Source organism: Neoarius graeffei, chromosome 16 (genome assembly GCF_027579695.1).
Source record: "Neoarius graeffei isolate fNeoGra1 chromosome 16, fNeoGra1.pri, whole genome shotgun sequence".
In the NCBI taxonomy this organism is placed as follows: Eukaryota; Metazoa; Chordata; class Actinopteri; order Siluriformes; family Ariidae; genus Neoarius; species Neoarius graeffei.
In genome coordinates this window covers 7,674,920-7,690,561 of record NC_083584.1, presented here as the reverse complement: position 1 = coordinate 7,690,561, position 15,642 = coordinate 7,674,920, and the positions used below count along the sequence as shown (strand labels likewise).

At 39.1% G+C, this 15,642-nt stretch overlaps 1 protein-coding gene across 1 annotated transcript in view; it reads right to left on the bottom strand.

The window, feature by feature from the left end:
• Window positions 1–5,725: 5,725 nt before the first annotated feature.
• rdm1 (RAD52 motif containing 1) overlaps window positions 5,726–15,642 on the bottom strand; it is a 29,686-nt gene continuing 19,769 nt past the window's right edge. Inside the window, exons 6-7 of the mRNA XM_060941959.1 lie at window positions 15,491–15,570; window positions 5,726–6,038 (exon numbers count right to left, since the gene is read on the bottom strand). Coding sequence (XP_060797942.1) covers window positions 5,949–6,038; window positions 15,491–15,570 — 170 coding nt within the window. The 3' untranslated portion in view covers window positions 5,726–5,948. The remainder of the gene's footprint in view (window positions 6,039–15,490; window positions 15,571–15,642) is intronic.

Sequence of the window (15,642 nt, the reverse complement as noted above, 5' to 3'; positions counted from 1 at the left end):
CCCGCCTCTTGCTCAGAGTCAGCTGGGATAGGCTCCAGCTTGTCCACGAACCTGTACAGGATAAGCAGCTACGGATAATGGATGGATGGATACTTAAGACTTTTTTAAAGAGGCTTTTCATTGTTAATGTTTATATTTCAGGTGATGTAATGGTTAGCACTGTCAGCTCACAGCAAGAAGGTTCTGGGTTCGAGCCCAGTGGCCGATGGGGGCTTTCTGTGTGGAGTTTGCATGTTCTCCGGTTTCCTCTACAGTCCAAAGACATGTGGTTAGGTTAACATGGGGGCAATCTTGGCCTGGAGTCGGGCTGAAGTGCCTTGCTCAAGGGCACCTAACCCCTAACTGCTCTCTGGGTGCTGTAGCATAGCTGCCCACTGCTTCCAATGGGTTAAATGCAGAGGATACATTTCACTGTGCTTAAGTCTGTGCTCGAGTGTACACATGATGAATAAAGGCTCCTTGGCTTAGATGGTCAACACTATTATCCAAAACAACTAACAGTTGAGAACAGGGTTAAGGACCTACCCTTTGCTCAAGGACCCAGCAGTGGCAGTTTCAGGGTACTATGATCATGAACTCACAACCTTCTGTCCCGAGTTTTCCAAAAGCACCCACACAAAGATTATGGTCAGATGGTAGTGTGTGCATTACACTGAACACTCACTCTCTGTCCCGGTTAAAGATATCCGAACTATGAGCTGCTTTTGATCAGTAGTAGTTTTGATCTAGGGAGTCCCAACTGCCCCATCTGGAATCTGTAGGATGAGTATGATTCATAGAATTGTATCAAAAATAAACCAGGTTCATTTAAGGTTGTAGAACTCTGCATCACATGGCCACGTTGTTTTGAGTCATGTTTGATCACTGCCAGCTCAGCTGAGCGTCAATCCATTATCAGGACTTCATATGGCTTCCAAGAGCAACAACAGAAGAACACCAACACCCTCATTTAAAAAAAAAAACACAAAAAACTGGTGTTTCCAACAATAAATATCTCGCATGAATAACTGTGGTACTGTGGCTGACTCACCTAATTTCAGTTTAGCCCTCGGGGGTGATGGTTAATATGACTTTAAATCAACACAACCTTTCTAAAAGTAGCATGAGATCAGATTAAGTGCTCTTAATCACACATTTTTGCGCTGATGGTGATGCCAATCACCAAGTATCTATTCAATACTCTCATTCATTGATGCCTTTTTACAAGTCCAGCAATCTTGTCTGAAAAACATGACAAATCCAAGTATTGCTGTCTAGACCAATACAGACGTCTCATTTCAACCGGAGGGTTATGATTATGTGCATAATTAAACACTGACAAAAGCAAAAAATCTCTCAACACCTGTCCGATTTAGCAAACCTAGCACCTTTTGAGCTTGGGTCCAGTTGAGACCCCCACTGGTGATGGTGAGGTGACGCATGTGTGTGTAAGAGCATGTGAATGTGAGTGAGGTGACTAAAATCAAAAGCTGGTCGTGTGAACGTGTGTATAATTCACTTCAGGTCTATTTCAGTTTAATAAGACACATTGTCATAAAGGGCGGCACGGTGGTGTAGTGGTTAGCGCTGTCGCCTCACAGCAAGAAGGTCCTGGGTTCGAGCCCCGGGGCAGGCGAGGGCCTTTCTGTGTGGAGTTTGCATGTTCTCCCCGTGTCCGCGTGGGTTTCCTCCGGGTGCTCCGGTTTCCCCCACAGTCCAAAGACATGCAGGTTAGGTTAACTGGTGACTCTAAATTGAGCGTAGGTGTGAATGTGAGTGTGAATGGTTGTCTGTGTCTATGTGTCAGCCCTGTGATGACCTGGCGACTTGTCCAGGGTGTACCCCGCCTTTCGCCTGTAGTCAGCTGGGATAGGCTCCAGCTTGCCTGCGACCCTGTAGAAGGATAAAGCGGCTAGAGATAATGAGATGAGATGAGATGAGACATTGTCATAAAGCAGATTTAACAAATCTGTAGATTTAGGTCCTGAATGATCGAGTCAGAGATAACAGTATTGTTCAGGATAAGGACGTTTTTATTGTCATTCCAGAACATGTACATGAAAGGGAACAAAATGAGGAACCTAGGTCTTGGTTTAGGTCTAAAGAAATATAGAAATATGAGGATAAAGTAAGCAGAGTTTGAGGAGAAGAATAAGACTCCACATCATCATCATCATAGCAGCAATCTGTTCAGTAAATTCAGAGTTTTCATTCTTAAAGTGCAGAATGATCAGTTACAGCAACGTCCTGATCCAGAAAAACAATAATCCCAGCAGTAACTGAGGAAAAAAACATCCTGGAAGGCCATTAAGAAGAAACCTTCAGACTCAAAAAAAAAGAAAAAAGGAATCCATCCTGTTCTGATTATACACCCACACTTCCACCTGCTGCTTTCTGCAGGTCTCTAACCAGCCGATCGCTTGATGCATCAAATCCCACAGATACAAATCAAGCGCTTCAGTTAATGTTCACAATGTTCAAACATCAGAACGGGAAAAATCATGATCTCACAGTGAAGTGTGACTTTCTTTCTTTCACTGTGGCAGTACGGGTGTTGGTTTGAGCCAGATGAGTATTTTTGGTTTGAGTATTTCAGAACCTGCTGATCTCCTCCTGGGGTTTTCACACACAACAGTCTCTAGAGTTTACAAAGATGGTGCGAAAAACAAAAAACAAGTATTGAGTGAGTGAGCGAGCAGTGACAGTTCTGTGGGTGGAAAAAACAAACGCCTTGTTGATAAGAGAGGGTCAGAGATCACAAAATGGACAGATTGGTTTGAGTTTTTTTTTGGCCAGGAAGGATAGAGTAACTCATATAATCACTCTTTACAACCATGGTGAGCAGAAAAGCATCTCAGCACCTTCTGCAGCAGCAGAAAGAAGAGCACACTGGGTTCCACTCCTGCAGCCAAGAACAGGGATCTTAGAATCAACAACAACGAGTTCCTATTAAAGGGGTCCATGAGTGTAAACACTTAGTAAATACTTTTTAAACATTACTTCTTTATATACCTTTAAATAAAGCAGTGAAACAACAGGACCTACAGTAGTAATAGGTATCACTGTGACTTTTCCGCTCAGTGAAAACACAGATGCTGAACCTCAACCTGAACCACAAACACCAAAACATGTGCATTGCATTTTAAAAAGGAAACAGTGCCGAGTTTACAAACTGTAGTGTTTTTTTAAGTGTAAAAACACAGACAGACAGGTATTTCATAACCTGTTATACATGTACAGTGCATGTACGGTATACATGCAAATACAGTTTACTCAGCTATATCAAAAGTATCATCAGTACTGATTTCACAAAAACGACACTTTCATTGCCAGATTAGTCAGATTCTAGAGAATACTTAAGAATCTAACCTCGGAATCTACAGTCATCTGCATATTGCAGGAAATAAAACTGCTTGTGAAAATGAAAGACAATGCAGAGCAAGAGGATGGAAAAAAGACAAAGAGAGAGAGAGAGAGAGAGAGAGAGAGAGAGAGAGAGAGGTGGTTCCCAGTGCTCAAACCGCCGCTGCAGACAGGAAGGGGTAAGAAGGGAAGTGAAAATAACGTCAGTGATAGCATTCGAGAGAGGCACTGGTAGCGCTGAGAACCACAAAACACACACACGGGATTGTTCCAGGTCTTAATGCCTGCTGGGGAAATATGAAAGTCATGAGTTTCACTGATCCATCATCTAATGACACCTCTGACTCACTCCCTCTAAGACATATAATTATTCATCATTAAAACACACAAGCATGGATTTTGTCATACACTTGTATAATTGTTCTGGACTTTTTTTTTTAAGGTAAATCACAAATTAAAAAAAAAAAAACAAGAGTGCTCTCAGAGCACAATATCCTCCGCTGGCAACTATATCTATGCTATAAGCGCTGAATACAGTCTCGTGAAAGTCTCAAAAGTACAAGTTTGGTAATCAAGGGCCCTAACTCTGAAAAAATTCAACCGAATTGAACTAAATTACAATATGCATATTCCCAACACAGAACAAAGCCTTTTGCTAAGTTTCGTGAAATTCCTCCAAGAATTGTGAGAGGAGTTCATTTCAGAAGACAAGCACACCCTCATGAAATTGTCAAAGTACAAGTTAAGGGCCGTAACTCTGGTAAAATGTGACTGAATTGAACAAAATTGTAATATGTGTGTTAACGACATATAACAAAGAATCCTGTCAAGTTTTGTGAAATTCCTCCAAAAATTGTGTGAGGAGTTGATTTCAGAAGGTGAGTACCCTTCCCGGGATGGACAGACATCGCAATGACATAATCCCTTTCGGGCCTTTCAGCCAGCAGGGGATTACAAAAAAAAAAACCTTATTCTAGTGTCACAAGTCGTTGAGGTTAAACACAGAACCTCAAACACACTCCTCAGTGAGAGTAAATACAACTTCTCTTTCTCTTTAGGAGAAGGTTAAATGTTTACACCACAGTGCTGCTGAATTCTCTGTTCTGATCGGGCAGAGGGTGTTGATGATAATAATGAGACCGTTAATGATGGCGGAGCTCACTCCGACCCCGTCGAGTCCAGAAGGAACGCTCTAAAGTGGTGCAATAAATGCTGTAAGCTATATACATTATATACAGAAGCGATATCCACCCGAGGAATACCGACCTATTTACCAGAAAGAATCCAAAATGGCAAGGAATTTACTGAGAAGCAGCGATTTTTGTTGACCTGCTGAAGGCATTAAAGCTTAATTAGTCCATAACTTCATTAATAATTGTAATGAAGCAAATCTGGGTAGAAGTTCTATATACCCTAGGTCCCCCTACCTTCATGCTAGAAAGAATCAAAATCGGTGAAGAATTGAGGGAGAAGAAGCGATTTGTGTGGAAACCGCTCATTAGGGATTGATTAATTACTCCATATCTTCATTATTAATTGCAATTATGCAAATTTGTGTAGAAGCTGTATGCACCCCAGGCAGATCTACCTTCCTGCCAAAAAGAATAAAAATCGGTGAAGGATTGAGACAGAAGAAGTGACTTTCATGAAATGTGGACAATGATGGACAACACGTGATGGCATAAACTCATCACCTGTTGGCCGGATGAGACAATAATAAATGGATAAAAATCACTTCATGGTGTTCTTTAAATAATTATTAAGCTGCAGTCACTGGAAAATCATTCTGGTACAAGAGGAATAAAACACTTTGAGACATTAGCATTGGGAAATATCATACAAAGGGCTGCACCCCCACCATCCTGCCACAGGGGTTTTATTTCTGAATTAACATTAAAATTATCATTCACATTATAAATTATGCTTGATGTGTATAGGATAACAAAAGATAGTAAAAATATTTTTAAAAAATTTATGTTTAATGTGGTTAACCGACAAATAAATTATAATTTCTCCATGAACAAACCTTTCAATCATTTTTAGATTTAAAGGTTTTAAGGTCCTAGATTTAAGAGCAAGTCTAGTTGCTCTTTTCTACCACCCACAGTCCTAGATTTATTATTATTATTATTATATAGCTCAGTACTAGATGAACTCTTAAAAAAATAATCTGTGTCTGGGAACTTTGGCATTCTTTATAATAATGTAGAATACATTTAATATTCCAAACTGAGCTCTAAACCTGAATCTGTCTTACTTTCAACTGTTTATTGATCTTTAAGGGGGTAGATAGGAAATTAACTTTGCTTAAGAAAAGATTCGATTATTAAAAAAAAAAAATTACAGTTGGAAGTCAGTCATCACTAGTCATATACAGTGTCAGTTTTGCAAAGCTGTATTCATTTGTATTTAGAAAAGATGTCCATATATTTGTTGCAAATCAAATTCGACGCCGATGAGAGATCTGAGATACTTTTTATTACCCACAAAAAGAAACCCTTACAAATCTAATGAACTCTAGTTTGTCAGTTGCTCAGTTTCTTTTTCAGTGGTCTGACAGTGGTTGGTCAATAACGTGTAGATTTATCCTTAAACACAAGTGAAAGTTAATGAGAATCGTCTGTTGTGAAGTTCCACGGTAAATCATCTTCCTCTGCTGAACCAACCTCAAAGTCACTCCATGAAATGTCATTAACCTGCAAGGGGGGGAGGAGGGGAGAGAGAGAGAGAGAGAGAGAGAGAGAGAGAGAGAGAGAGAGAGAGAGAAAAATGAAAATGCCTTTAATCAAAGGAAAAACTTTATCGGGAATTATAACTGTTATATACACCAACCAGCCATAAGATTATGACCACGGACAGGTGAAGAAGTGAATATCATTGATTATCTCGTTACAGTGGAACCGGTCAGTGGGTGGGGTATCAGGCAGCGAGAGAACAGTCCGTTCTCAAAGTTGACACCTTTCTGTTTTAGCCAGCATTAACTTTTTCAGCAGTTTGTTCTCCAGTAGCTCTTCTGTGGGATTGGACCATATGAGCTAGCCTTCGACACCCATGACCCTGTTTGCCAGTTCACCGGTTGTCCTTTGGATCCTCGGACCACTTTTGTTCGGTACTACTAACCACTGCATCACAATCTGGTCCTTGTCAAAGTCGCTCAGATCCTTACGCTCGCCCATTTTTCCTGCTTCCAATACATCAACTTCAAGAACTGACCGTTCTCTCGCTGCCTAATAAACCCCACCCCCTCGACAGAGGTGCCACAGTAATGAGATCAACGTTATTCACTTCTTCACCTGTCAGTGGTAGGCATATGAGGTGAAAATTCAAATTGCTTGAATTCAGAATTGAATGCAGAACATCATCCTTTTTACAGAATTAAAATATTTATCCGTGCTTGAGATAGTACAAATCAAAGATTGGGGAATAAAAAGGCATAATTTTTAGAAAACGGCCGTAATATTCTGTCTGAGGGTCACATGGTCCAAAATGGGCCTCATTAGCCAATGAGATCAAATGTTTTTCCTGAATAACTTTTCTACTTTATTTACATGGAAATGGGAACAGGGTATCTGCACATTTTTCAAGTACAAATTTAAAGACTTTTTAGACCTTTTCAAGACCTCTAAATGGAAAAATTAAGACTGTACCATGGCAAAGAAAATGATAATACGACAACTTAAAACTGTTTTCTGCAATAGTTTTTTTTACTAACTTTAAGAAGAATGCACACAATTGGTGAACAACAGGGTGCATCAATGGCAACTGTTAGACATGCAAACAGCTGAAGCAAAGTCGTGTGTTCTGGGCCTGCAGAACTACTGTAGCAGCAAGTAGAAGACTGGGGTTTACTGGAGAAAACACCATGAATCATTTCAAAAATGAAAACAATAAACGGCAAGTATAACCAGCTGAACAACCTTAGCTGGCATTATTTCAATCCCCAAAGATTATCTTTGATGTGTGATTTTGTGTCTGACAGCAAAATCAGTGTGAGTGTGGTACAGTATACAGCTGGCTGAGGAAGTTCTCGAGTATCTTCTGCATTATAGCAGGTAACAGCGTAAACCTGTTTATGCAGTCATACAATCATCAGAGCGTTACATTAAACACAGAAAAACAAGTGTCACCTTTCATAAACATTATCAATATTAATCAATGTGTTGTAATAACTAAACTCATTATCATCAGTGCAATTGTTATATCAATGTTCATTATTCAAAAATAATCATTAATTATTATCTATAATCCATGAATAATTGTTTGTATTACTACTACTACTACTACTAATAATAATAATAATAACTACTTTTTTAATAATTAAAAAAATGAACTCAATTTTATAGCATTTTAATTACTACTTAATTAATAAGCAGTGATTATCAAAATGTAATTTAATAATTAATAAGTAGTAATTATTATCAACTACTAAATTATACTAATAATTAATAAGTAGTGATTATTAAAATGCTCTAAAATTGAGTTATAAGATTAGTTAAAATTATTAAAAAAGTAGTAATTATTATTATTATTATTATTATTATTAGTAGTAGTAGTAGTAGTAGTAGTAGCAGTGGTGATACAAACAACTATTCATGGATTATAGATAATAATTTGTTTTTAATAGTGAACATTGATATAACAATTGTACTGATAATAATAACATTAACAACAAGTATTACTAGTAGTATTATTGTTTATTATTAGTAGTACAGTTATATCAGTGTTCACTATTTAAAAAAATTATCTATAATCCATGAGTATTTGTTTGTATTCTACCAATTACTACTTTTTAATAATTATTTGTAATAATTATTAATAACTTAATTTTATAACATTTAATAATCCCTAGTACTTATTAATCACTAATTTATAAGTAGTAATGATTAATAATCAATAATAATTACTACTACTAATTATTATTAGTGGTTGTTAATATTATTATTATTATTATTATATTAAAAACACTGTCGTAGACGATAAGTAATAAAACTAAAAAACTTTGTACAAATTTATATTGTACTATATTTAGAATTATTGTATTTTCTGTAGTTCTTTTTAATTGAGTTTTGAAATAAAGGTTGTTTATATATTTATATTAAACTTAGTACAATAAACAATGTTAATTATGTAAAAAAAAATGATGCTAATCATTATTATTATTAGTAGTAGTATTATGTCCTATAAGTCCCATTTTCCACCTGACTCTTGTGCGCATGCGCGAACCCCCCTGCGTTTCACTCCGGAGCGCTTGACCTCTAACACACGCGCGCGCCTCGTGTCCGTGAAAAGCCAGTTTCCCAGTCCACCGTGTCCCCAGCGCTGCGTTACCGGCTTTAAACACATTTGTGTGATCCAGCGCTTTTTATCGCAAATGATTCTTCTCCTTATTTTGGGGGTATTTGTCATCCCCCAACCACTTGTCGTTAAACAGACATCTTCCCATAATTATCAACGCTTTCTAGCGCCCACGTAAGCTACCTGTGTATCTCTCACTCTTCACAACCACCGTGCCACACTGCCTCCACACTGTACCACACCACACCACACCGCCTCCACACCACACTGCCTCCGCACCACACCACACCGCCTCCAGTAGCCTCCGAACGTTAGTTCTTGATCTACGGAATGCACAGAACCAATGCTGCCCCCAAAAGGTACGCTGGTCACTTTTAAAATTACGGTTAAAAAAATACCCCAAACCGGATGGAGACATTTCACTCATTCGGTCCAATATTAAATTTAATACCTCCCTTTCGAAAATTCCAGTCATTCCAAACAATTTAAGACGTTTTTAGGCCTTGAAAACTGAAAGTTGTATTTAAGGCTTTTTAAGGACCCGCGGGAACCCAGTGGGAAGGAACATAGATGGTTGTATACTGAATACAAAGTTTAAAAATTAGCAAAAACAAATCATGCAAATTAGTATTTAATTAGTATTATTTATGCTAATTAGGGAGAACAGTTAAATTGGTACACTCAATAATAAAGGAATAAAAGATTATTTCTAATCCCCTCTTTGTGCTCTGTAGGCCTTTGTATTTCTCAGTAAGGCCTACTAGTGTTTACATGAAAGAATATAAATGATTATTTCAATTAATATTCACAGTTTTCAAGGTGAACTTCGAAAAACCTGTCTGATCCACATCCAATAAACAATTCACATTAACTGAAATCGACACTCGCGTTTCTGACTTCCGGTTTTTTATCATTCCGACCACTAAGATCTCAATATTTTTCATCAAAAAAATAAATAAATAAACAAATAAAAATCCAGTTAAATTCTAAAATAGTTATTTATTTACAGGAATCAGTTTGATTTGAAAAAATAAGTAGGTAAAGCTATGAAAACTTACTTCAAAATCTCCTGTGAATCAGAACATCAAAACTAGCAGAGGGAAATTTTTTTGCTGAATCCTTCATCAGAAACAGTGAGAGCGAGAGAACATCCCTATAAAAGTGATCTGATTGATATTGACGAGTAATCCAGTGGGAAACCAATCAGGAGAGAGAGAGAGAGCGCTTTCCCGTGACTTAAAAAGAAAAGCACCGGCAGTTTCCCGACGTCCCGCGAGCAGAGTTTTTACTCTGTTGTACCGACTTCAACCTGCCATTCCTCCCAAAGTACTGAACAGATCTTAACCAGGTACATTTCTCTGGAAAACAGAGATTATAAGATTTTTAATGATAGAAAATATTCAAGAGTTAAGCGATGACAGGTTTGGAAACTTAGATGAGCGTCTGCATGGACAATTTTCACAGCACAGCCAGCAAGCGTCTGATCTGCCTAACAGTGGTTTTAATGTTATGGCTGATCAGTGTAAGTAACAAGCAAAGTGCCATTAAAGGGCCCCAAAGTAGATTATTTTCCTACAACAGCACATCCTGAAGTGTCTTATTTTTCACAACAAACATAATTTGCCAACAATTTTTTTTAAGGAACGTCATACTTTTTAACCGTTTATAGTTACATTTAATGCCTTCACTCCTGTTCTCTTGTATGTTACAGCAGCTACGTATAAACAGTTGTTCCCTCACCAGCCTCTCTTTTTTCTCCCTCTTGAAGTTAATAAAACACAGCTTGTCATGTTATGTAGAAATGCAAAGACGAAAACATCGGAAAACTTAAAGTTCCAGCTTTACCTCTGACTGTTGCAAAGCGCCGACACTGGAGCGTCCTTCCAGAAATGTTAAATAAACATCTCATTACAGAAAACATCACCACGATTTCATCATTTATACATTTACTTTGTTAAATAACTGTTTAAAACTTTATTATTGGCCTCGGATTGTGTTTATCGTCCACCATCCAGGACGGTCCCTGTGAACGAGCTGTTGCTAAAGAAACGATAGTGAATTAGAAGGAGCGTGTTAATATAAAATAGTAACTCAAATTATAGCCAGCGCTACTTTCAGAGCTGCTGTTATAAAAATTAATCTACACCTTCAGATTCCAGAATTCAACATAACTGTGGTATAAAACGCAAACATGTCTATTCATTAAAAGTAAAAAAAAAAGTAAAGAAAAAAATCCAAATACAAAATAACGACGCAGTTTGTCGTGGAATCTTGTTTCTCAAGTTCTTATGATCAGAGACTGAAGGATTTCGGACTGAAATTGAAGCACAGCGAAGACAAAAAGAGAAGCAAGAGGAGAAAAAAAAATCTCTCAACAGCTGAAGCAGAAGAAGAGCCTCAGTGCAGTGGGAGAGAACATAAAACCATAAGAGCGCTTTGAGTGGAAAAAAAATTAACAGACCAAAACGTAAGTGACCAAAACGTCCCACTAGAGTCAACAGACACCAACATGCAGCACACACACACACACACACACACACACACACACACACAGATGTTGTAGCCTTGGAATGCTTTTGGATTTAATACCAATTTCATTTTGACTGCTTTGGTTTACTCTTCCTTTATTTCTTTGCATTAAAATTTGGATTACTCTTCATTAACATTACATTTTAATCTCATTTTTTTGGACTGGAACCCTTCGATCCTCTTCTCCTTTTACGTCTATTTGCCTTTGGCTCCTCAGTGTGCACACCTCATCTCATCTCATTATCTGTAGCCGCTTTATCCTGTTCTACAGGGTCGCAGGCAAGCTGGATCCTATCCCAGCTGACTACGGGCGAAAGGCGGGGTACACCCTGGACAAGTCGCCAGGTCATCACAGGGCTGACACATAGACACAGACAACCATTCACACTCACATTCACACCTACGCTCAATTTAGAGTCACCAGTTAACCTAACCTGCATGTCTTTGGACTGTGGGGGAAACCGGAGCACCCGGAGGAAACCCACGCGGACACGGGGAGAACATGCAAACTCCACACAGAAAGGCCCTCGCCGGCCACGGGGCTCGAACCCGGACCTTCTTGCTGTGAGGCGACAGTGCTAACCACTACACCACCGTGCCGCCCCCAGTGTGCACACATCAGTCCCAAACTTACATCTCAATCTGATCGGCACGTTCAATCGTGGGTGTGGAAATCATGCCTGAGGGTCTGCGGGATTCATGCTGCGGCAAGCTTTGAGTCTCGACTAGATGAGATAACCCACAACATGCTTTTCAGCCTTTCAGAATATTAAAAAAACAAAAACAAAGTTCAAGTAATAACCAGAACGTCAAGGACGTAGTCACTCATCTGGTCTGCCATCAAAACAACCCTGATGAGCAAAACATCACAAAGAACTGAAATGTGACAGTGTGAGAGAGAGAGGACCAACCTCCATGACAAACTGTTTACAACAGGAACATCAACAAAGGACTAAACTTTGTTCCCCGAGTGAAGATCGGCCCAAAACATCGATCAGAACTGAATTCGCATGATAAATGAGAGAGGAGATACAATTCTAGTCAGAAGAAAATGCCTTAAGTTGAACTAATGACGAATTTGTTCACAAAAGATTGGCAATACAATGACCAAGTGTTGTACAGAAGGTTGAGTTCTTTCAAATCCAATTCCAATCCAATCCAATTTTATTTATAAAGCACAGTTTAAATAAACACAAAGGTTTCCAAAGTGCTGTACAATAAACACAATAAAACTATACAATAAAATAACACCATAGAACATAAAAAATAAAAAATTAAATAGGCTGTCCACTCCAAATAAAATATCTGTGTAGATAAAATCAACAACCTACACGGTGTTAAAAGCCAAAGAAAAAAAGGTGCGTTTTAAGAAGAGTTTTAAAATTAGACAGTGAGGAGGCCTGTCTAATGTGCAGCGGCAATGCATTCCATAATTTTGGAGCTGCAACCGAAAAAGCCCGGTCCCCTCTGAGCTCCAGCCTCGTCTTGGGAACTCTCAGGAGCAGCTGATCAGCTGACCTGAGAGCTCGGCTGGGTGTATAGGGGTATAGCAGCTCAGAGAGGTATGATGGAGCAAGACCATTTAAAGATTTAAAAACAAATAAAAGAATTTTAAAATGAATTCTAAAATGAATGGGTAGCCAGTGGAGCAAAGCTAAAATGTGCTCAAATTTCCTTGTGCCAGTTAAAAGACGTGCGGCTGCATTTTGTATTAGTTGAAGATGTGCAATGGAGGACCCACTGACCCCCATGTAAAGTGCATTGCAGTAATCTAGTCGAGTGGTCACAAAGGCATGAATTACTGTTTTAAAATGCTGTCTGGGTAAAAAAGGTTTTATTTTTGCCAACTGCCGCAACTGAAAATAGCTTCCTTTCACTACTGCTTTATAAATAAAACAATCAGAACTGAAATCCATTGAGAACTGAAGGAGGGAGCAGACATGATTTAACTGAAAACAAGAACTGTGAGTTACTGCTGACTTGCGTATCCCCCGCTCTCGCTTAGATCAGAATGTAAGCAATCGAAGGAATAGGACACTTATTATGAATGTTGACTTCAACAAATAATGAACCCTCAAATAATTAGTTTTCTTTTGTTTCAGACATGTAAACGTTTTTTTCCTTTACCTGACATGTTTCGACGGTGTAACTTCCGTCTTCATCAGAGGGTCACCCGGATGTTGGTGTGTGACGTGCCTTTATAATCAGCTGATGTTACGGAGGTGTGACCTCCCTGTCAATATTGACAGGTCGGTCACACCTCCCGCTGTCAGTGTTGCCCCCTCAGGACGGCGCTCCAGGTGTGGGAGCATCTGCTGGTTATAAATAACATCAGCTGATTGTAAAGGCACGTCACACACCAACATCCGGGTGACCCTCTGATGAAGACGGAAGTTACACCGTCGAAACATGTCAGGTAAAGGAAAAAAACTTTTACATGTCTGAGACAAAAGAAAACTAATGATTTGATTTAATAAGAAGACATAATGAACGTAACATATCTAATAATGAACCCTGAAACGAGTAAGTAAAGAGCAGTGTCTCTCCCCAGGGATTTCAAACAGCATCCTGCTAAACCGTCATTTTGAAATAGCATCAAAATCCACGCTATGTGTTTCGGAAATGCATTCAGTCGGTAAACAGGAAGTCGATGCCTTTACCGACAGACCTGAAAACGGTATACATGTTACAGAACCCCAAGCTGAAGCTCGGTACCAAATATCAAGCAGTTGTGAATTGTAGTTGCTGAGAAAAGTGTTGTGAAAATTTTGTAAATACATTCAGTCGGTAAACAGGAAGTTGATGAGTGACAGACCTGAAAATGGTAAACATGGTATAGAACCCCAAGCTGAAGTTTGGTACCAAGTGGCTATGATTTGTGGTTGCTGAGAAAAAGGGTGCTTTGGACAGACAGAGGTAAACCAGTATACCCACCCCTTCAGAGTGAGAGTATAATAAACAAAGTGGTAAACAAATTGTTGATTTTCCTGTTGTAAACAAACAACCAAGTTTTGTTCCTCACGGGAAGATCGACCCAAAACATCGATCCGAACTGAAACCGGGTGAGAGAGGAGATACAATTCTAGTGAGAGGCGTGGAGAATTCATTAATTTGTTCTAATTAGTAACTCAGTAAAAAAGTTGACAAAACAACGACCAAGTTGTGCGGAGTGACGAGTTATTTCAAACAAAACAACCGGAACGGAAATCCGTGGAGAACTGACGGAGAAGATTAGCCTGGCAAGCCAGACGAAATGTGAATATTTAGTCTGGCCTCGATCCGTAGACATTTCCGAAGCGGGTAGGAGGAACAAACCGCTGTCTTTCAAACTGTCTCTGTGCGTATAGGCCAACGCTCTGACCAATCAGCGCAACAGTGACTGTGACGTAGTCAGAGCGACAGAAAGCAGTGGGGGAGGCCTTGAAATAAATAATTTTTCAAAATGCGTATTAATTAATAAACAGGTTCTAGATATTAAGAAGTTTGGAGATAATGACCACAAGTTTGGAGTCTGTACCACATACACTCATTTTTTTTCAAGTGTTTTTCAAGGGTTTGCTTAAACTGTTTTTGAGAGTTTTTATTTAGTGGTGTTTGGTGAAATAATTTCCCTTAAATTTAAAATAACGGGAAAATAAGAAACAATCAAAAAGTAAATGTTTCAAAGCTGTTTATTAATTCTTCGTACTGCACAAACTAGCCCCATCCTTTTGGCTACGAGCGGAGCCAGCTGGTAGATCAGACTTTTGCCATAGCCGGTCGGCAAAACAACGAAAACGTCCTTCTTGAAAAGGAATGAGCGGAGAGCCTCTTCCTGCTCATGTTTCAACCAAAACTCCAAGTCTAATTCTTCTAAAACTGATTCCAAAGCGGAGTCAAACGCGTGCTGTTCACTAGCCGTAGCCATCTTTCCTGTTGTGCTTTCTCCAGCGTCGCGCAGCCTTGTCGTCACTCCTGCAAAAGCCCGCCCAAAGAATCCAAACAAAAACCTTGCGTTGTGATTGGCGGGCACGATTTGATGCCCGGGGTGTTTTTGTTTATATGGTGCGAGGCTAGACCCACTCGCAGGCAAAAATATTTTTGGCCGCTAGGCGGGTGGGTCTAGTTTACTAGGCTAGGAGGAGATACGATTTCACTGAATTGTGGATGACGGCTGCTACACCATGGGACTCGGCCTTATGGACAGAGGAGCTATTTATGTTTATTATTTGTGCAATTTCCTGGGTTTTTAGTTTTTCCAATCCAAAAGATTTTGCTGCAATTTTTTTAAATTGTTGTACATTTTACTGTTAACATTTTTGAACAACTAAAAACACACACTTACTTGGATAACTCCCTCGACATTCTCATCCGGCAGAATTTCCTCTCGATCAGTTCTGCATTCCACTGCGACTTTTCCGTTAGCTGAGGATCAGAAGTCAGTATTATTCCATAAATTAATGTTCAATAATGAAATATTATGCTGCAGGGAGGGTA